The 21,491-nt window shown below is 38.6% G+C and overlaps 1 protein-coding gene across 3 annotated transcripts in view; it reads right to left on the bottom strand.

The window, feature by feature from the left end:
* Positions 1–2,446: 2,446 nt before the first annotated feature.
* Positions 2,447–21,491, bottom strand: part of zgc:158270 (uncharacterized protein LOC791213 homolog) — a 20,973-nt gene continuing 1,928 nt past the window's right edge. Inside the window, exons 2-14 of one of the 3 annotated variants that reach the window (XM_058790972.1) lie at positions 18,162–18,436; positions 16,380–16,514; positions 11,143–11,247; positions 11,021–11,071; positions 10,090–10,146; positions 8,005–8,097; positions 7,782–7,920; positions 7,362–7,489; positions 7,230–7,286; positions 6,138–6,209; positions 5,638–6,069; positions 3,442–3,456; positions 2,447–3,350 (exon numbers count right to left, since the gene is read on the bottom strand). In XM_058790972.1, coding sequence (XP_058646955.1) covers positions 3,240–3,350; positions 3,442–3,456; positions 5,638–6,069; positions 6,138–6,209; positions 7,230–7,286; positions 7,362–7,489; positions 7,782–7,920; positions 8,005–8,097; positions 10,090–10,146; positions 11,021–11,071; positions 11,143–11,247; positions 16,380–16,514; positions 18,162–18,436 — 1,670 coding nt within the window. In that variant the 3' untranslated portion in view covers positions 2,447–3,239. Of the gene's footprint in view, positions 3,351–3,441; positions 3,457–5,637; positions 6,070–6,137; positions 6,210–7,229; positions 7,287–7,361; positions 7,490–7,781; positions 7,921–8,004; positions 8,098–10,089; positions 10,147–10,266; positions 10,395–11,020; positions 11,072–11,142; positions 11,248–16,379; positions 16,515–18,161; positions 18,437–21,491 lie in introns of those variants that run through there. The other 2 variants (XM_058790973.1, XM_058790975.1) reach the window with 2 other exon arrangements.

Raw genomic sequence — 21,491 nt, 5'->3', positions numbered from 1 at the left:
AAATCTGTGTTAGTGAGCCGAGATACTCCATCCACCTCACAGGTGTGGCATATCAAGATGCTGATTAGACAGCATGATTATTGCACAGGTGTGTCTTAGGCTGGCCACAATAGAAGGCCGCTCTAAAATGTGCAGTTTTATCACACAGCGCAATGCCACAGATGTCGCAGGTTTTGAGGGAGCATGCAATTGCAATGCTGACTGCAGGAATGTCCACCAGAGCTGTTGCCCGTGAATTGAATGTTCATTTCTCTACCATAAGCCGTCTCCAAAGGCGTTTCAGAGAATTTGGCAGTACATCCAACCGGCCTCACAACCGCAGACCACGTGTAACCACACCAGCCCAGGACCTCCACATCCAGCATCTTCACCTCCAAGATCGTCTGAGACCAGCCACCCGGACAGCTGCTGCAACAATCGGTTTGCATAACCAAAGAATTTCTGCACAAACTGTCAGAAACCGTCTCAGGGAAGCTCATCTGCACGCTCGTCGTCCTCATTGCGGTCTCGCCCTGACTGCAGTTCGTCATCATAACCGACTCGAGTGGACAAATGCTCACATACGATGGCGTCTGGCACTTTGGAGAGGTGTTCTCTTCACGGATGAATCCCGGTTTTCACTGTACAGGGCAGATGGCAGACAGCGTGTATGGCGTTGTGTGGGTGAGCGGTTTGCTGATGTCAGCGTTGTGGATCGAGTGGCCCATGGTGGCGGTGGGGTTATGGTATGGGCATGCGTATGTTATGGACAACGAACACAGGTTAATTTTATTGATGGCATTTTGAATGCACAGCGATACCGTGATGAGATCCTGAGGCCCATTGTTGTGCCATTCATCCACGACCATCACCTCATGTTGCAGCATGATAATGCATGGCCCCATGTTGCAAGGATCTGTACACAATTCCTGGAAGCTGAAAACATCCCAGTTCTTGCATGGCCAGCATACTCACCGGACATGTCACCCATTGAGCATGTTTGGGATGCTCTGGATCAGCGTATATAACAGCGTGTTCCAGTTCCTGCCAATATCCAGCAACTTCACACAGCCATTGAAGAGGAGCGGACCAACATTACACAGATCACAATCAACAACCTGATCAACTCTGTGTGAAGGAGATGTGTTGCACTGCGTGAGGCAAATGGTGGTCACACCAGATACTGACCCCCCCAATACAGTAAAACTGCACATTTTAGAGTCACCTTTTATTGTGGCCAGCCTAAGACACACCTGTGCAATAATCATGCTGTCTAATCAGCATCTTGATATGCCACACCTGTGAGGTGGATGGAGTATCTCGGCTCACTAACACAGATTTAGACAGATTTGTGAACAATATTTGAGAGAAATAGGCCTTTTGTGTACATAGAAAAAGTCTTGGAGCTTTGAGTTCAGCTCATGAAAAATGGGGGCAAAAACAAAAGTGTTGCGTTTATAATTGTGTTCAGTGTACATAAAACCTGCAGAAACCCTGAAACCAAGTAAAAAAACCAGTGCAAATGTCTGAAGATTCTCAACTCAAAATGCTTTTACTGGAGATGTGAAATGAAGATATGAAGTTTTTTTCTCAGAGACAGATCAAAATGAAGTGAGCTTATGATTAAAACAAGAACAAATATCTGCCAATTGAGTCGGTAAAAACAGCTGAATTCAAATGGAAACAAGTCCACGTTCCTCATTGACATATTTGTTCTTGTTTTAATCAAACTCACATTTTCAATATGCGTGTAAACAAGACTTCATATCTTCATTTTGCATCTCAAGTAAATGATTCTTGATTTAAGGATGTTTAGATATTTTTACTGGAAAACAAGACAGAAATAGACGAAGACATTCATTTTTTGCAGCGCATGCAACATTTAATGCCACAACTTTATGAATTTAAGACTTTCTGCTCTGATTCAAGACCTTTTTAGGCTTTAATTTGTGTAGGCAAGAATTAAGTCTCTTAAGACTCACAGAAACCCTGGGTTTATATCGTCGCCAGATATAAACTATGCTATTGTTCAGCTCTAAAATGACTAATGTGGAAGACATTCAAAACACTGAACATTAGCAATTTCTGAACACAGCTTTAGAAATGAAACACTGACTGAGCTTCAGTTCTCAGAGCTCTGAATCAGTTCATTAGCTCATGATGACTGAAAGTGAATCGCTTCATTCCTTAAAACACTGCCACAGTCATCAAATGATTCTCATGAACAAAGAAACAATCCACACGTGAACATACAGTGATTCATTTTAATCAAATTGAAAAATAAATTAAAGAAATATAATTATAAATGGAAAAAGAATGAAACATTCCGGAATGATGAAGCTCAAGGCAGAAGACATGAATGAAGACCGTATAAAACTAAACGTGTGTGTGTATGTATGTATGTATGTATGTGTATGTATGTATGTATGTATGTATGTATGTATGCATGTATGTATGCATGTATGTATGCGTGTATGCATGTATGCGTGTATGCATTATATATATATATATATATGTGTGTGTGTGTATGGGCATGAGTGTATGCAAGCGTGTGTTTCACAAGAGTGATGCACGAGTATGTTTGTGTGTGAGTGTGTCGCACGAGTATGTTTGTGTGCGAGTGTTGCACGGGGTGTATGTTGCATGAGTATGTTTGTGTGCGCGAGTGTTGCACGAGTATGTTTGTGTGCGCGAGTGTTGCACGAGTATGTTTGTGTGCGCGAGTGTTGCACGAGTATGTTTGTGTATGAGTGTGTTGCACGAGTATGTTTGTGCACTGCACAAGCGTGAGTGTGTTGCACGAGTATGCTTGTGTACGTGAGTGTGTTGCACGAGTGTGTGTGTTTGTGTGTTTCTCTCCAACATGGACACGAATAACAGCATCATTCCTGCAGATGAAGATGGATCCGTGTTTTCTCCTGCTACAGCGGAAGCGTGAGTCACACACGTCATGCCCTACAGTGAGCAGTTTAAAAACCCTCGTCTGTACTGGAAAGTCTGGATGGATGGAATGATGAAGCACAGGAAGTTCATCTGTACAGCTGAGAGACGGTGGAATCATTGGTACAGTTCAGCGTTCTCAACTAGGTCCTCTAGTGGAGCGTGAGCCGCTCTGAGCGTCCGGCGGAGGACAGAGACGTCAGCAAGTCCGAACGCTTCTCCATGAACACAGATGAGACGGACAGAAGAAAAGACATGAGAAAGAGGACACCTGGTGAAAGAGCCCGTGAAACCCCAGAATCCTCGGCGTTAACGTGAGGCTAGTTCCTCTTCTTGACGTTGTTGTTTGAGGACAGTCTCTGTCGCTGCGTCTGCATCACGGCGCTCAGCGTCACTTTGCTCCGCGCGACCTCGAACAGTTTGGAAAAGACCTGAAACCAGAGACACGTGTTAGTATTGCTCACAAACAAACGACTGACACGAAGAGGTCAAAGGTCACTAGAGGGCAGAGGTCACTCTCACCTTCCGCGGCGTCCTCTGTGTGAGCATGGAGTAAGAAGAGAGCGAGACGTTACAGACAGAACAAGAGCTACACTGAATATATGGGACAGCAGCACAAATGAAAGATCAAATCTACAGTATAAAGGTTTATATTTGATTTGTGAAGAGTCTAAATCATCATCACTGAATGAAAGGGATAGTTCACCCAAAAATGAAAACGTGATGTTTATCTGCTTAACCCCAGGGCATCCAAGATGTAGGTGACCGTTTCTTCAGTAGAACACAAATGAAGATTTTTAACTCAAACTGTTGCAGTCTGTCAGTCATATAATGCCAGTCAATGGGCTCCACGGCTTTGAAAGTCAAAAACATACACAGACAAAACCAAATTAAACCCTGCAGCTCGTGACGATACATTGAGGTCTAAAGACACGAAACGCTCCGCCGTAAAGCAAGAAGACGCGTCACGTGCCGGCTGTTGTGTGAACGCGCTCAGGACAGTTGGACAGTGCGGCGGATCAGAGGTAATGCCGCTGGGTTTAATTTGGTTTTGTCTGTGTATGTTTTTTTGACTTTCAAAGCCATGGAGCCCATTGACTGGCATTATATGACTGACAGACTGCAACAGTTTGAGTTAAAAATCTTCGTTTGTGTTCTACTGAAAGCGATCACCATCTTGAATGTGCTGAATAAACATCACGTTTTCATTTTTGGGTGAACTATCCCTTTTTTTGCATATTACTGAGTGTCTAAATCATCTGTACGGCTCGAAAAAATTAATAAATGAGAAAAAACACACACATACACTGTCAAACCAAAAATTATTCAGACACCAGATATAATTTTTGATATTTTTTTACTAGTGGGTGCAGGACACTGTAGTTCATTTATGTGAGTGAGGAGAGCAAAATAAAGTAAACTGTGACATGACATACCGTATATTATACTCAAATTCTTCATACAGTGGACTACCAGTAAAATTTGGGAGCAAAAATTATTCAGACACTTTGACCTGATCATGTTTTGCTGAAGTGTTTTTTCTTTAATTGCTAATGTGATCTTTTTACACACAGACTGAACAGAATGAAGCACTGCTTGGTGATTAGTTGAGCTAAACTGGTTTTATCTAATTGTGTTCTTAAATCTAACAGCTCCCAGCTATTCAGCCGAATTCATTACATACCTTTCAATCAAAGCTATCTGACATTATCAAGATTAATTTGTTCTGACGCAGTTTAACCCGGAGTTCTTCTCATATTTTATTAACATTTTCTAAACTACAGCGAATAAACTGTGATAATGTGAGAAATGTTGAAGGTGTCTGAATAAATTTTGATTTAACTAATATATATATATATATATATATATATATATATATATATATATATATATATATATATATATATATATATAAATAAATATGTGTTCAAAATAATAATAAAAATGTAATGTATATAAAAATAAAATATCAAACAATAATGACTACATGAAAATTTTAAAAACTTAGAGAGTTTAGTGGGGAAAGTTGAAAATAAAAATAATAATAAATAAAGGCGTAATTAATAAAATATACAATATAATTGAAGCAATACTAATTACATTAAAATGTTTAGTTATTTTGACCTGTCTTAGAAAGTTTAACTGGGGACAATTATGCAAAATAAAATAAAAAGATAAATATACAGAAAACAATAAATAAAAAATAAATAACTGAAAATTGAATAATGTACAATAATTTGACATCTGCCTTAGTTTACCAGGGGACATTTCAAAATAACCAATAAAGCAAAAAGATAAATAAACAAACATCAATAAAAATAAAATCTACAACGTAGTAATAAGAAATGACATACATATACATATATATACACATATATATACACACACTATATATTAAAAAAACAATAAAATGTATAACATTATATAAACAATGATAACCATGTGAACAGTTAAAACCTTCAGTGTTTTTGACAGCTGCCTTAGAAAGTTTACTGGAGAAAAGAAATAGATCTAAACACTATACATGTCTAATATTACTTCAATCTGAGGAGCGCAGAAAACATCACCAAAGAAAAACAAACAAACTATACCCGATACTGATTCTGACTTAATCATAGAATTTAGAAAGTTGATAAAAATACATCAGTTTTCAGTGCACCTGGATGAGAGCTACAGGTGAGGGAAGAGAGGAAGCTGCAGAATAAGCGTGATACGCACCTGCTCCCACAGGGTTTCTGCCAGCCGGTCGATGAAGCTGCCCACCTCTCTGAACTCCCCTGAGTATTTAACATAGGCCCAGACGCAGAGCGCCGCCAGCGCCAGCCCCATCAGCAGGTTACACAGCGCCGCCACAGAGCTCAGACCCACGAAGCCCGTCAGCGCCGACGCCACGTACATCATGAACATCACGACGAACAGCGTGGCCGGCGTGCGCGCCGCGAAGAAAATGTTCTTTCCGTCGTTGTGTTTGAGGAAGCTGGCGTAGGCCTCGTCGATCTCCTGCTCCAGCTGCTCCTGATAGCGGCGGCAGAAGTCCTCGCCGCCCATCTTCTTCACGCTGCGGAACTGACGCACACAGCTCTGCTTCAGCTCCTCGTGACTGCGCTCCAGATCCGCCGGAGCCATGTAGGGCCGGTCTCCACCGCACACCTGCAGACGGAGAACACGCGTCACGGGCGGCGCGGGCGAGAGATCAGGTGACCAGGTGTGTGACGTACCTGCTCCATGCTCCTGCTGTACGTGTCTTTAGCTCCTGCTACAGCGGCCAGGTTATTGGCTTCAGCTGTCGCCTGCGGCACACCGACACAAACACAACAATCCCATTAAAACCCTGCTGGAGTCAGTTTGCCTCGAATTCGATATTCACGCTGCTTAAACTATGCATTTCTTCTTGAACTTTGGTGAATGTTTCTCATTTAGTCATGCAATGTTTCAACACGGATGTGTTTTGGAAAGGCTTTGTATAAATTTTCTATTTTCATCGATCTTCAATTTTTTGCATTTTTTAAATTAAGATTTATTTTTTAAACCATTTAATATAATTGTATGGCCTCAGGACCTGTGGGAATCCTGCTTCATAAGCAAGAAAATACAAATATCAATGAGATGACAAAACTTTCAATAAAATAATATCTATAATAATGAAAGATTTCGTGGAGCTCATCACAAAGCATTCTGGGATTGATCTTCACCATGAATGATGCATGAAGCACCCTAAAAAAAAAAAAAAAGGCTTTGTTTCACATATTACATTTCATTTTCTCTCAAATTCCATTTCTCAAAAATTAACTAAATTTTAACTAAACTTAAAAAAAAAAAAAAGGATGTCAATAAATTGAATTCATAAAACTTTTACAATATTAATTTATTACAACTTTTAACAATAATGAAACTGAATTTTGTTGCTTGTAATTTTTCTGGATTGTTTTTTTTTTATTTAATACAAATTTATCATCAAAAATGGTGGCAATCTAATGAATGCATGTAACTTTAACATTTTCATAAATCTTTTAAAATGTAAATCAAATGAAAATGTAACAATGCTCAATGATTTCTGGGCAAAAAAAAAAAAAAAAGTGTTGAACAATAGAGGTTTACTGTTTAAATATTTATAACCTAGACAAAAATGTTTTACCTTGTCTTATATTCCTTAAGAATAAAGTTTTTATCATCACTTTGAGAAGTACATTCTGTTGCACAATATATGTCTGCCATAATTTGTTTGTTAAACTGCACATAACCAAAATCATAGGGCCCCAAGCATGTGAGACACTGATATTTTCTCTGAGACATGATAGTCCTGTCTGTACCTGTAACATGGACTTGGGATGAGGCAGTTCTTCACCCTGATAGATCTTCATGTAGGCCTGCGACAGAGAAACACACCGTCAATCCCAGCAGGCATCTGAATGATGGAGACGGGATGAAGAAGTGTGTCTTACTCTGAAATACTGCAGCAGATCTCGACACGTGACTTTAGAGCCGCTGATCTCCTTCTCCATCAGATTCTCAGGAGATAAAAGCAGCGGCACCAGACTCACCAGCTCTCTCTTGAACTCCGCATCGATGTCTACACACCAGACGGGCGTTTACTGATTATTTTGGTTCATACGCTAATACTAATTTATATTTCAGTGATCAATAGTACTGGCCTGCATCATATCTGCTGAAACCCAACACTAGTTTCAAAAATAGTGTCCGTTTTGCTGGATCACGTCACACTTTCTCACTAAATATGATGCATTTTGTAGTATTTGCACTTTCAGCAGCATTTGTATGGTGAAGAGTCTTGTATTCTCTCGTCATCAGCAGACAAACCGCTTTAAAGCAGTGTAGTGGCAGCAGTGACGCAGTGCTCTCACCTCGTAAGCGGCCGTCAAAGTGCGGGTTGGTGGCCACCTTGAGCCCGGGGTGCGGCAGCAGGAAGCAGCTGATGCTGGAGAAGCAGGAGTGGATGTGCTTCCTGACGTTCTGCAACTCTTCATGCTGATTCTGCTTGACCTGAGAATCACGGCATAATTCAGCACACGAGATGCGTGATAAAGAGCAGGAGAAACCAGATTCCTGCGGCATCACGTGACTCACCTGCAGCCTCTTCTCTAGGAAGTTTTTTCCTCCATCCAGACCGTAAGCGTGTTCGTACGGGTAACTCCAGTCCCGAATCAGAAACATCAGCGACTGCAGACCAACACAGACACACGGCGTCACTGCAGAGTCTCACACACTCGCTCACTCACCCACACTCGCACACTTTCAGGGACACACTCATTTACACGCTCGCGCACACTCATGCACACTTGCTCACTCACGCACACTCATACAAACACACACTAACTCACACTCGTGCACACTTGTGAACACACTCACTCACACTCGTGCACACTCACTCATAAAACTAGCTCTCACTCAATCGTGAACAGTGTTGCCAGACTGGGAATGTCCAAGTATCGTACCAGAAAATTATCGTACAGGAGTCAAACCAACAACTTTTTGACACGACCTGCAAATTACCTCGATAGATAACTAGGCATACCGTGTCTACACTGGACGCGAGCGGTGCGACAAAATACTATAGAACCCATTATAATCAGTGACTCTGTCTGCACTGGATGTGGCGCAATGCCACACGACATGACAGGACACATCCCCGGCAGTAAACTGATGCCTCGTTCAATTTATGACACATTAAAATGATTTTTAACACTCACTTTGTCGCGTCCAGTGTAGACAGTCTTCAGCTGTTGTAGCACTGCGCGACGGTGTTAACTCCACCTCTGAGTCGCTGTAACAGGAAGCATTCGTGTTGCCAGATGTTGAGGGGGTTCTTGCCATCATGGACCGCAACAGTGTTCGTTGCTTTAAAGCAGGGCACCCTCCTGCATTCTTAACACACTTAACTAGGTGTGCACGAGCGCATTTAGAGAGTGTCTGTAATGAGCCGATTTCGTGTATGAGTATAGAAGCCCTACGACTACAACTACCATCATTTGAATTGTCATAAAATTCTGAAATTATCGTACATTTTGGGATTTTTTCCATTATTGATCGTACATCTTACAGAGGTCAAAATGATCATACAAATAAGATAATTTTCGTACTTCTGGCAACACTGCTCGTGAATATTAACTCATTTGCGTGCACACACTAACTCGCGCAGTCCTGCACACACTCACTCGTGAACACACTCACACACACACACACACACTACCTCATGCTCACTCATGCACACACTCACTACCTCACGCTCACTCATGAACATACTCACACTTGTGAATACACACTAACTCATGCTCACTCACACTCGTGCACACACTCGCTCACTCACACTACCTCACGCTCACTCACTACATGAACACGCTCTCTCACACACACTAACTAACGCTCACTCACTCGTGAACATACTCACACTTGCGAATACACACCAACTCATACTCACTCACACTCGTGCACACACTCGCTCACTCACTCGCGAACACACACTACCTCGCGCTCTCACACTCACTCGCTCGCTCACACACACTACCTCACGCTCTCACACTCACTCGTGAACACTCGCTCGCACACACTACCTCACGCTCACTCGTGAACACACTCGCTCGCTCACACATACCAACTCACGCTCACACATACCAACTCACGCTCACACACACTCACTTGTGAACACACTCACTCGCTCGCTCACACACACTAACTCACGCTCACTCGTGAACATACTCACACTTACGAATACACACCAACTCATGCTCACTCACACTTGTGCACACACACGCTCACTCACACACACACTACCTCATATTCATTCACACTCGCTCGCTCACACACACCAACTCACGCTCACACATACCAACTCACGCCACACATACCAACTCACGCCACACACACTCACTTGTGAACACACTCACTCGCCGCTCACACACACTAACTCACGCTCACTCGTGAACATACTCACACTTACGAATACACACCAACTCATGCTCACTCACACTTGTGCACACACACGCTCACTCACACACACACTACCTCATATTCATTCACACTCGCTCGCTCGCACACACTAACTCACGCTCACTCACACTCACTCGCTCACACACTCGCTTGCTCACTCACACACTCGCTTGCTCACTCACACTCGTGCACACACTTGCTCACACACTCACGCGCACCTCATACCTGGAAGGGTTTGAGGTAGATCTCCTCCATGGCCAGTCGGCCATACTCTGTGAAGAGCTGAAGAAGCAGAAGCACAGATTATAATACAGAGCGTATTTGAACACTTGAGTCGCTTTATTCTGTTTCTAATGCAGTGACATGACAGCATCTCAATGGATTCATGATACAGTGACGCACTTAGAAAAGGTTTGACATGCTGAAGATCTAGGGCTGATAAAGTGAAGTACACCGGTGACTGCTGTTCATCATCTAATCTTTGTAGAAGTATGTAAACAGATGTGACACACAGCATCAAACCACAGCAGGTCACAGTTTTCCTGCAGATAGACATTTAAGCGTTTAAAGGTTTTAAAATATGACTTTTTAATTTGACAGTGTCCTAAAATTCAGCTCTAGTAAAGACACTTTTAAAAGAGTTAACTTTTTTATTCAATAAAATTATATAAAAACAAATAAAAAAATCAAACCAAAAATTTATTTTAGCTTTTTAATTCCCATTTTAATTTAGTTTAACTTGTATTAAAATAACTAAAATTGAAAATAAAAATAAAAATACAGACATTAAAAACTACTAAAAAAGACAAAAAAAAAAATATATTAACAGATAATAGAAAGATTAAAAGTGATTCAAAATGTTAATAATAACTATAATACTATTTCAGTGATAGAAAAAATAATGGCATCGATCAGACATGTGACTATAGACCAGCAGTCATATTGTTATTTACAACAGATAATCCCTGTTGAAATTAGGCATTAAGAGCCACATGACAAACTTAAATACTAAAATAATCCACTTTTCATACTGATGATCATTTCACCAGCACCTGTGAAGAATAAATCAGTGCACCTCTATTTGCTATTTTAACATTCATCCGTTTTCAAGTGTGGCTCAGTGTTTATACTGTCTGCATTGAACAGCGCGTCTCACCTGAAGATGCTGCAGATCGTCTTCTTGAACGTTTTGGGATAAGTTATAGACCTGCACATAAAAACAGGAGCATCAGGACACTGCATGCTCTCTCAGCGATGCACACGTGACGCATGTCGTACCTGTACGGAGCTGGTCATGGTGCTGAGGGCGAACAGGGTGGCGCAGTCTTTGATGGTGGACTGACTGTCAAACGCTCCCTGCGTGTCCAGGAGCAGCACGGCCACCTGCGGACACACAGATGGTGATGGGTAACTGAGCCAGAACACGTCTGACCGCACACACAAACACACACAGAGCAGCTCGATTCACAGAATGAGTGAAAATCACATCGGCACTGAAATAACGAGACTGTCTGACACAGCAATACAGCACTGGATAATGAAGAAAAACGGAAAAAGATCACAATGTACTGCTGCAGGCAGTGGCAGCTGGTCAATCAAGTTAGCCAGGGAAGAAGGCTGCTTCAACATGTTAAAAATAAGTTAATTATATATGTGACCCAGGAGCACAAAACCAGTCATAAGGGTCAATTTTTTAAATTGAGATTTATGCATCATCTGAAAGCTGAATAAATAAGCTTTTCATTGATGTATGGTTTGTTAGGACTATATATATATATATATATATATATATATATATATATATATATATATATATATATATTTGGCTAATACACAAATATTTATAAAAATAAAAATAAAAAAAAAAAAAATATTGGAGGAAATCACCTTTAAAGTTGTCCAAATGAAGTTCTTAGCAATGCATATTACTAATTAAAAATTAAGTTTTGATATAGTTATGGTAGGAAATTTACAAAATATATTCGTGGAACATGATCTTTACTTAATATCCTAATGATTTTTGGCATAAAATAGAAATGTATAATTTTGACCCATACAATGTATTGTTGGCTATTGCTACAAATATACCTGAGCTGCTTATGACTGCTTTTGTGCTCCAGGGTCACATATATTGCAAAATAATCACAAAGTTGCATTATTCAGTCATACTATTAGTCATGTTAGAACCTATTAAATATCAAAAAATCTAAACTGTATTTTGTTTGTTTGTGTATGCGGGGCGCCGGACTAATGGGTGTCTATTAGGTCTGTAAACTTTTGAAATGCATGTGACATGAGGCTGAGCTCTAATTGACCGTTCGCAAAGAGCTTGATTGACAGGCGATCTGACCAATCAGAACGTGGATATTATGTGTCGCCGCTGCTATCCGCCCTCTTGCCCGACAGCTACGGCCTGTCTCCATAGAAATACATGTTAAAACGGGGTAAAAGAGATAAGACTGAATTGAAACTTTTTCAATATAACTAAATACAAAAACGCGCAGAAGGTTAAGCTGTGCTGTTGTTGGCTGCCACAGTAACGGTAATAAGCTAAGGTATTCCTTTAAATACTTGTTTCAAATACTGTTGTTTGAATTTCTTTATAAATGACTCGGTTTAAAAGCTGAGGGTCCTGAGACCTTGTTTCGTATCAGAAGTAACCTGCTCGGTCTTCTCTGTCGGTGTGTTTTCAGTCTCCTCTTTGCTCTGCGATGTGTTTTTCACTGCGTGAGAACGTGTGTGTAGTGTGAGAGCGGCACTGTTTGTCGGGCATAGCAACAGTAACTAAGGGTGGGCGGGTTTTGCTAACGGTCAATTGGCTTGTTTCAGATTGTCCTCAGGGCAGAGCACTGCGCCCAGACCCTCCCACTTTTGATTTTAGTGAATCAATATTGTTTTTATGTATTTTGTCCTCATGTGGTTTGACCGTTCTCGACTGCCAAATAGGCGCAATATCTCTTCCGAGATGAACGCAAATTCAATTTTATCTTCACAAAAAATCCTTTCACAAGGCAGTTTTAGTTGAGGCGATCATCGGGGTCCAAGCAGCTTGTGTAGATGATATAGTTATACAATGGACATGTCTCAAGTAACATATGAGTCTTTAAGAATCGGAATTATTATATGCACAACATTAAAACAGATAAATAATAGAGTCCCTTCTTCAGTTGGACATCCATTCAGTTATGACTGACAACTTAAACATATTGTCAGAACCATTAAAATTAAGATGGTCTTAAGATGGTCTGATTAAAAATGGTCTATTTTGCATACTTATTGAGCTTTATTAAAGTTTATGGAAATATAATGAATTTATATGCAATTTTTTACTACAAGGCATATTTACTGAACCATTTTCACAGTCTTTATAAACTGAGATCTTAAAGGATTTATCACCCTGTGGTTCCATCGAGAGGACAACATCAGTATTATGGACTTCTCTGAATTACATTAATATAAATGGTTAATATTTTTTTGAATGATTACAAATGTTTAATGATTACATTACTGATAATACACCCACATTAAACTCAAATTCACTTCAAAATTCACTGATTCAGTATCTTATTTCATGCTTTAACAGTTGAACTGTTCACTTTTTTACTTAAAATAATAAGAAAAAAAATCACGATTTTTTTTATTTTTAAAAAGTAAAATAAATAATAATAATAAAATTAATTAATTAAAAAGTACATAAAATGTAAAAATTAAGAATAAAGAATAAAAATCAATTTAAAAAATAAACAAATATAAATAAATCTACAAATGAGTAAAAATTATAAACAAAACATTATAAAAATTAAAAATATTAAAGCAATAAATAATAAAATAAAACAATATATAAAAATAAATAAACAATATTTCCATTTGACTGGATTACTATTTTCACTTGAGAATCACTGAAAACAAATACACACAGCTGTTAGGGGTGGGCGATATGACCAAAATCTTATATCACAATATAACTCAGTTTATATCACGCTAATGATATATATCACGATATAGTTATGTTTTTCTTTTAAATGTTTTTATCATGTTAAAATCTTTGATAACATAGAATTTTCATAATCCTTGTCACCACTGTCAATATCAAATACAAGCCTAAAAAGAGACAAAAAAAAAACAACCTCAAGCTCACTGAAGATAAATAAACAATGATGAAATAAGGATAAGAAACTAATTGCAAGCAATAGGACAAAAAACTACAATAAATAAGAAATGCTACATACATTGTGTAAATTAATTAGTCTTCACTGTGTTAATTCTATCTATCCATCTATCTATAGATAGATATAATTAACACGTGTATATGCGTTTTCTTTTTCAGCCGTTTACTCTCTCAAGACCTAAATCACGGTTTATGAGGATACTTGCAAAGACGGGGATTCTGACGCATATAAGTGTGTTTATGTAATCGTTCAAAGCCAATTAAGAGGCAAAAATAAAAAATAAAAAAAATGCACTGCTCTCACACAGAAACAGAGACGGTGCACGCATATAGCTCTGTTGTTTGTTTCAACAGCTTAAAATCGGTTGTTTTAAAACTGCAGCGCTTCAAAACGCATGTCCATGCTACAGACGTAGACCCTCGTTTAGGGACGAGCTCCTCGTTTTGTCCCGGCTGGTCGTTCTCCTGCTCGGAGCCCCGTGGTGCCGTGTACAGATTGCGACACCACAAAATAAACGATAGAGCATAATATGAAACGACAGACTTTTTATTTCGTCCATCCGATATATACAGTGAGGAAAATAAGTATTTGAACACCCTGCTATTTTGCAAGTTCTCCCACTTAGAAATCATGGAGGGGTCTGAAATTGTCATCGTAGGTGCATGTCCACTGTGAGAGACATAATCTAAAAAAAAAAAATCCAGAAATCACAATGTATGATTTTTTAACTATTTATTTGTATGATACAGCTGCAAATAAGTATTTGAACACCTGTCTATCAGCTAGAATTCTGACCCTCAAAGACCTGTTAGTCTGCCTTTAAAATGTCCACCTCCACTCCATTTATTATCCTAAATTAGATGCACCTGTTTGAGGTCGTTAGCTGCATAAAGACACCTGTCCACCCCATACAATCAGTAAGAATCCAACTACTAACATGGCCAAGACCAAAGAGCTGTCCAAAGACACTAGAGACAAAATTGTACACCTCCACAAGGCTGGAAAGGGCTACGGGAAATTGCCAAGCAGCTTGGTGAAAAAGGTCCACTGTTGGAGCAATCATTAGAAAATGGAAGAAGCTAAACATGACTGTCAATCTCCCTCGGACTGGGGCTCCATGCAAGATCTCACCTCGTGGGGTCTCAATGATCCTAAGAAAGGTGAGAAATCAGCCCAGAACTACGGGAGGAGCTGGTCAATGACCTGAAAAGAGCTGGGACCACCGTTTCCAAGGTTACTGTTGGTAATACACTAAGGCGTCATGGTTTGAAATCATGCATGGCACGGAAGGTTCCCCTGCTTAAACCAGCACATGTCCAGGCCCGACTTAAGTTTGCCAATGACCATTTGGATGATCCAGAGGAGTCATGGGAGAAAGTCATGTGGTCAGATGAGACCAAAATAGAACTTTTGGTCATAATTCCACTAAACGTGTTTGGAGGAAGAAGAATGATGAGTACCATCCCAAGAACACCATCCCTACTGTGAAGCATGGGGTGGTAGCATCATGCTTTGGGGTGTTTTTCTGCACATGGGACAGGGCGACTGCACTGTATTAAGGAGAGGATGACCGGGGCCATGTATTGCGAGATTTTGGGGAACAACCTCCTTCCCTCAGTTAGAGCATTGAAGATGGGTCGAGGCTGGGTCTTCCAACATGACAATGACCAAGCACACAGCCAGGATAACCAAGGAGTGGCTCTGTAAGAAGCATATCAAGGTTCTGGCGTGGCCGAGCCAGTCTCCAGACCTAAACCCAATAGAGAATCTTTGAGGGAGCTCAAACTCCGTGTTTCTCAGCGACAGGCCAGAAACCTGACTGATCTAGAGAAGATCTGTGTGGAGGAGGGCCAAAATCCCTCCTGCAGTGTGTGCAAACCTGGTGAAAAACTACAGGAAACGCTTTGACCTCTGTAATTGCAAACAAAGGCTACTGTACCAAATATTAACATTGATTTTCTCAGGTGTTCAAATACTTATTTGCAGCTGTATCATACAAATAAATAGTTAAAAAATCATACATTGTGATTTCTGGATTTTTTTTTTTTTTAGATTATGTCTCTCACAGTGGACATGCACCTACGATGACAATTTCAGACCCCTCCATGATTTCTAAGTGGTAGAACTTGCAAAATAGCAGGGTGTTCAAATACTTATTTTCCTCACTGTATATTATCATATCCCACAGCCCAAACAGCTGTATATCATAAATGTGTAGAATGAACATAAATATTAACAAAACAAAACACACACAAAAAAAGATGAAATATTGTATTTGTGTAGCTGCATGTCATGTGACCGTGTGTTGGTGGTGGGTTTCAGACGGTGTGATGGGGTGAGTTTTACCCTGCTCCCGTCCGGTTTCTCCACCTCAAACACGTGGCTCCAGGCCTGAATGCCGGTGGTCTCGCGCTCACAGCCGCCCCTCCAGGTGAAGCCCGTCAGCGGCTCGTCGTTCCCACCCAGCCACGCGTCTGAGCCCTGAGACACACAGAACACGAGCTCGGTCTCTCATCTGATGTGTGAGGGTCAGTCTGAACTCAATAACACTCTCAACAGAACAACAAAAGAGTCTTTCTGATCAACACAAAACATCAGTGTTTCACAGTAAAGCGGCTGTAATGGATTAAAGCCGATCAGCCTTTAGCTGCTCTATGAACACTCAGTGACTAGGGACCAGAGCACTTAACACAGGACAAACGTGACGTCCTCACACGCAGTATGCACTGAACTACACTGCTCTCAGATCAGCTCATTCCCTGCCAGTCGTACTTTAGGGTACATTTCATCTGCATCCATGATCAAAACTATAATGCATTAATGGAAAGCATATTGTGATGTCACAAACATTTTGTGCACCATTTAAAAAGTCAACATTAATAATAAAATCCACATTATCTGTGTTAAAATTACGTATAAAATCTAAATTCTTCAGAAATTGTTTTGTTTTAAATTCCGTTTAAGAAAATATTTTATTTTATGTCTGCAAAAGTTCTATCAACCACACTAGTGCTCAAAAGTTTGTGTTTTTAATGAAATCTCTTCTGCTCACCAAGGCTACATTTATTTGATCAAAAATACAGTAAAATTGTGAAATTTATAAAAAAAAATAAAAAATTAAACATGATACACTACTATTCAAAAGTTTAGGTTAAGTATGATTTAAAATAATAATTATAATTTTTTCAAGAATGAATGAATGCATTAAATTGTTTAAAAGTGTCAGTAAAGTAGGGCTGTGCAATTAATCAAAATACAGTTTCAGTTTTGATTTAGGCCTCCAACGATTATGAAAATACAATAATCGAGATAAAAAGACTATTGCGCCCCCTTTCTATCAGTGTACTTTCGCTCCTCCATAAAACCCAATTTCACATGCAAATCAGTAAAATCATGTAACGTGATTTTGCAAAAAAGACGGAGCAGAACCCGGATGTATAAAGTCATCTTTTAGCTCAAGGTGCGCACCTAAAGGGTCAAATACACACAAAATGTGGTGCTTCCTGATTATTCACGTAAACCCTCGTCAGTTATTTAATAAATGAACAAACAGTTGAGAATGAAAATACATGCATAACAGTAAATTGGATCCGTGCGGCTCTTAAAGTGACAGCAGCCTAATATTCCTGCGCTTAATATTAACCAAACAACAAAAGACAAAAATCACACACTGCTCTTGAGTGAAGGACTTTTGTAGCTTTAATAAGTAATAAATTAAGTTTAATTCTTACAGTGAAGATTGTGCCGTTTTATTTTACACTAGATTATTCATACAATATATATTTATTATTTAAAGATAGCCATATATATATAAATATATATATGGCTATCTTTAAATAAATCATTCATTTAAAGTTTTTGTCACATGGCCCACTCATAATCGTGATTACAATATTGACCAAAATAATCGTGATTATGAATTTTGTCATAATTGAGCAGCCTTACAGTAAAGACATTTATAATGTTACAGAAGATTTCTATTTCAAATAAATGCTGTTCTTTTGAACTTTCTATTCATCTGTGAATCCTGGAAAATAAAATGCATCACAGTTTCCACAAAAATATTGTGATCAATTTTTGATCAAATAAACGCAGCCGTGTGGTGTTAGTCTGAGCTGTGATTCTGACCTGGCTGTACATGTATCGGAGCATGAAGTCCAGCAGGAAGGATTTGCCCTTGCGGAACGCTCCGGCCACAGACACCACCACCACGTGGAGATCCCTCACTCGCTCCTGCAGCAAGATCCTCTCCAGCGCCTCCTCGTCCAGAGAGAACTCGTGATTCTCCTCGTCTGCGATGACGATCTGCACGGGTCCGGACGCCTCCAGCTCGTCCAGCAGTTGCTGCGGGGACCAATCAGAGGAGCTCATCTTCCACCGGACATCCTCCGCCCCAGAAACCCCTGAGACAGAGACAATCACAACACTAAACTAGGGATGCACCGAATGTTTGGCAACCGAAATTATTCGGCCGAAAATAGCAAAAAAAGCTCTCTCTGTGTTAAGTGAATGCTTTTAAACAATGACGCGATCAAACAGAGGCAAACATGTCTGCAGTGCGAAAGTATTTAAAACCGTTTGAGAAAGACGCTAAAATCATTACAAGCACCGACAGCAAGAGACTGTTTAGCGCTGCATCTCATGCGTCGCATCTAATTTTACTGTTGTTCTGTAAAATAAAATAAAGACAATAATAATTACAACACCTATATTAATACATTTATTATACCATCCGCACAGTGTTCAAATCTAGAATAGATTTGTATCTATGGGATCTAAAATATTTTCTAATGTTTTAAAAGTAGTATCTTTTGCTCAGCAAGGCTGCATTTATTTGTACAGTAAAAAACAAACGCCTGATTGAAGGAGGGGGGGGGTCTCGAAAATTACCCAACAAAGTTATTTTACTAACTTAAATTGTGCTTTGTTGGTATAATGTCTGATAGAATGTTAAAAAATGTTCAGTGTAAAGTAAATATTTTTAAATTGTTGTTTTGTAATTGATTTTTTCTTTGACAAGCAAGACAAAACAGTAAAACGCAAAATTTGGGTATTTAATTTATGCAATGGGGGGAAAAATGTGTCTTGGCATTTGGCGTTCGGCCCAGTGTTTCATTTTGTTCCTATGTTATGCATCCAAAATGACTACATTTCTGGAATAAAATTTGGTAAGGCTTTACTTAAAGCCTTTATATATGTAATGCATAATAAAAGTAGTAGTGACGCATTAATTATGGCATGCAATGCACCTTATAATTGTAACCACATAGAATGTAATTCATTTTTACACCTTTAGAGAGTATAATGCATTAAAACACATGACAAACAAACTTTCAAATATTATAATGAATTTTACAATTATTTATATAAAAATATAATGCATTACATCTAATATCATGAATACCTTTATACATAATGCTTAAACTAAAGTGCAACCAAAACATGTTTTTTCAGATATATTTGACATGCATTTTGAACCAGATAGCATCTTGATTATAGGGTCATTCCGTGTCAAATCAACCAAATTTCAAAAACGTCCATCTCAGCCAGACTTCTGCTTGAGTTGACACGGAATGACCGTGTACTGGTTTCTGAAGATTTTTTGAGAAATTGTGACTGACGGACTCGACTGGTACATTACATTTATAACAAATCAGGCGTATCTTACAGGACAAAATATTGTTATTTGACTAAATCTGGTTCCCTTTCATTTCTTTCCATCAAACTGGTGACTAATAGGTTCTTTAAGTCTTCATTTTCAAATTTTACTTTTTTTTGTTTTTATGGCACTTTCGAGTGGAAGTGTTTTCTGTCTGGGGTGTAATTTATTTTTATTTGTACCAATAAAATATGTACTTTTTTTTTTTTATTTATCTTAATATTACTTATTTTACTTTTTAAAAATAAATTATGTAATTCTTTTTCTCTCTACTTATTTTAATCCCTCGGTGCAATTATTACTAGCATTTTTGTTATAGTGTAGGCCTAAGATTTATGCGTTTGCATTTTTAAAGTCTAGTTACCTCCAAATAAAATCATTTGAACACAAAAACATCTTGATTCGACTGATTAACACTTTTAAAACCAGACTGTCATTAACACTTGTGTGAAAGGTTGCAAGCCAGCGTTTAACAGGTTAAACCGGTTCTTAACTTCTGGATCGGTTCGGTTAATAATATAATATAAACATGGTTTCACCGCGGTCAATGCTGTAAATCACTGACCAGTGTGTGACCAGAAGCAGGTGATTATTTTATTTACACCGGTGAAACTACTATACTTTACTATAGCACGAGTCCCAGAAGTGCTCAGTCACCGGATCAGCGCATTTGTCCTCAAAACAGAGCGTGAATGCAGTGACCCACATCAGCCCGTCTAAAGTTACCCACAAACCCCAGCGACAGACGAAAACCAGCCCAAACCAGTTTAACCTCAAAAACAGACTCTCTGACACAGAAAACACAACACAGGCCTCACAGAAGCACTAGTGATTTCTGCTCACACACGAGGATTTCAGACAACAGACAAAACCATATGAGCTTCATATCATCATCATCAGTAATATACAGTGAGATGATACAAAACACTATAATAATAAAATCCTCAGGCAGACTCGAGAGTAAAGACAGTGCTGCGTTCATTAAATCTCACTGATCTTCTTCATGTCTTGAGGATTCATCAGAATACTTTGGACTAATTTCAATTTATTAAGCAAATAATCACATTTCACAAGAAAATAAAAAGTGCATTTATAATATGATTTTCAAGTTTCCAATTTAAAAACCTAGTATTTTTAGAGTAAAGAAAATTTAACAATGATTTTTCTCCTTTCATTTTTAGTTAAAAGTAATTTATATATATATATATATATATATATATATATATATATATATATATATATATATATATATATGTGTGTGTGTGTACTGTGAATATTTATTATGTATATATAAATACACACACATGCATGTATATATTTAGGAAAAATGTCATGTTTCCATATTAAATATATATATATATATATATATATATATATATGTGTGTGTGTACTGTGAATATTTATTATGTATATATAAATACACACACATGCATGTATATATTTAGGAAAAATGTCATGTTTCCATATTAAATATATTTATATATGATATAATTTATATGGAAATAAATATATACACGTAAATACATGTAAATATCTTCAAAATATATGCTGAATGTGTGTGTCTTTATATATACACATAATAAATATACACAGAACACACACATATATTATGTAAACAAAACTTATTTTGGATGCGATTAATCACGATTAATCATTTGACAGCACTACATTATATAATTTTAGCACTTCAAACAAAACTAAACAAAAATGAGAAATAAAAATATGTTGCTAAAGACAAAATGCATAATAGTTTAGTGGCAGGGCAAGTACAGATCCGCTCTATACAGTGAAAACAAGCC

The sequence above is a fragment of the Onychostoma macrolepis genome, chromosome 11 (genome assembly GCF_012432095.1).
Source record: "Onychostoma macrolepis isolate SWU-2019 chromosome 11, ASM1243209v1, whole genome shotgun sequence".
Taxonomy (NCBI): domain Eukaryota; kingdom Metazoa; phylum Chordata; class Actinopteri; order Cypriniformes; family Cyprinidae; genus Onychostoma; species Onychostoma macrolepis.
This window is presented reverse-complemented; position numbering and strand designations above follow the sequence as displayed.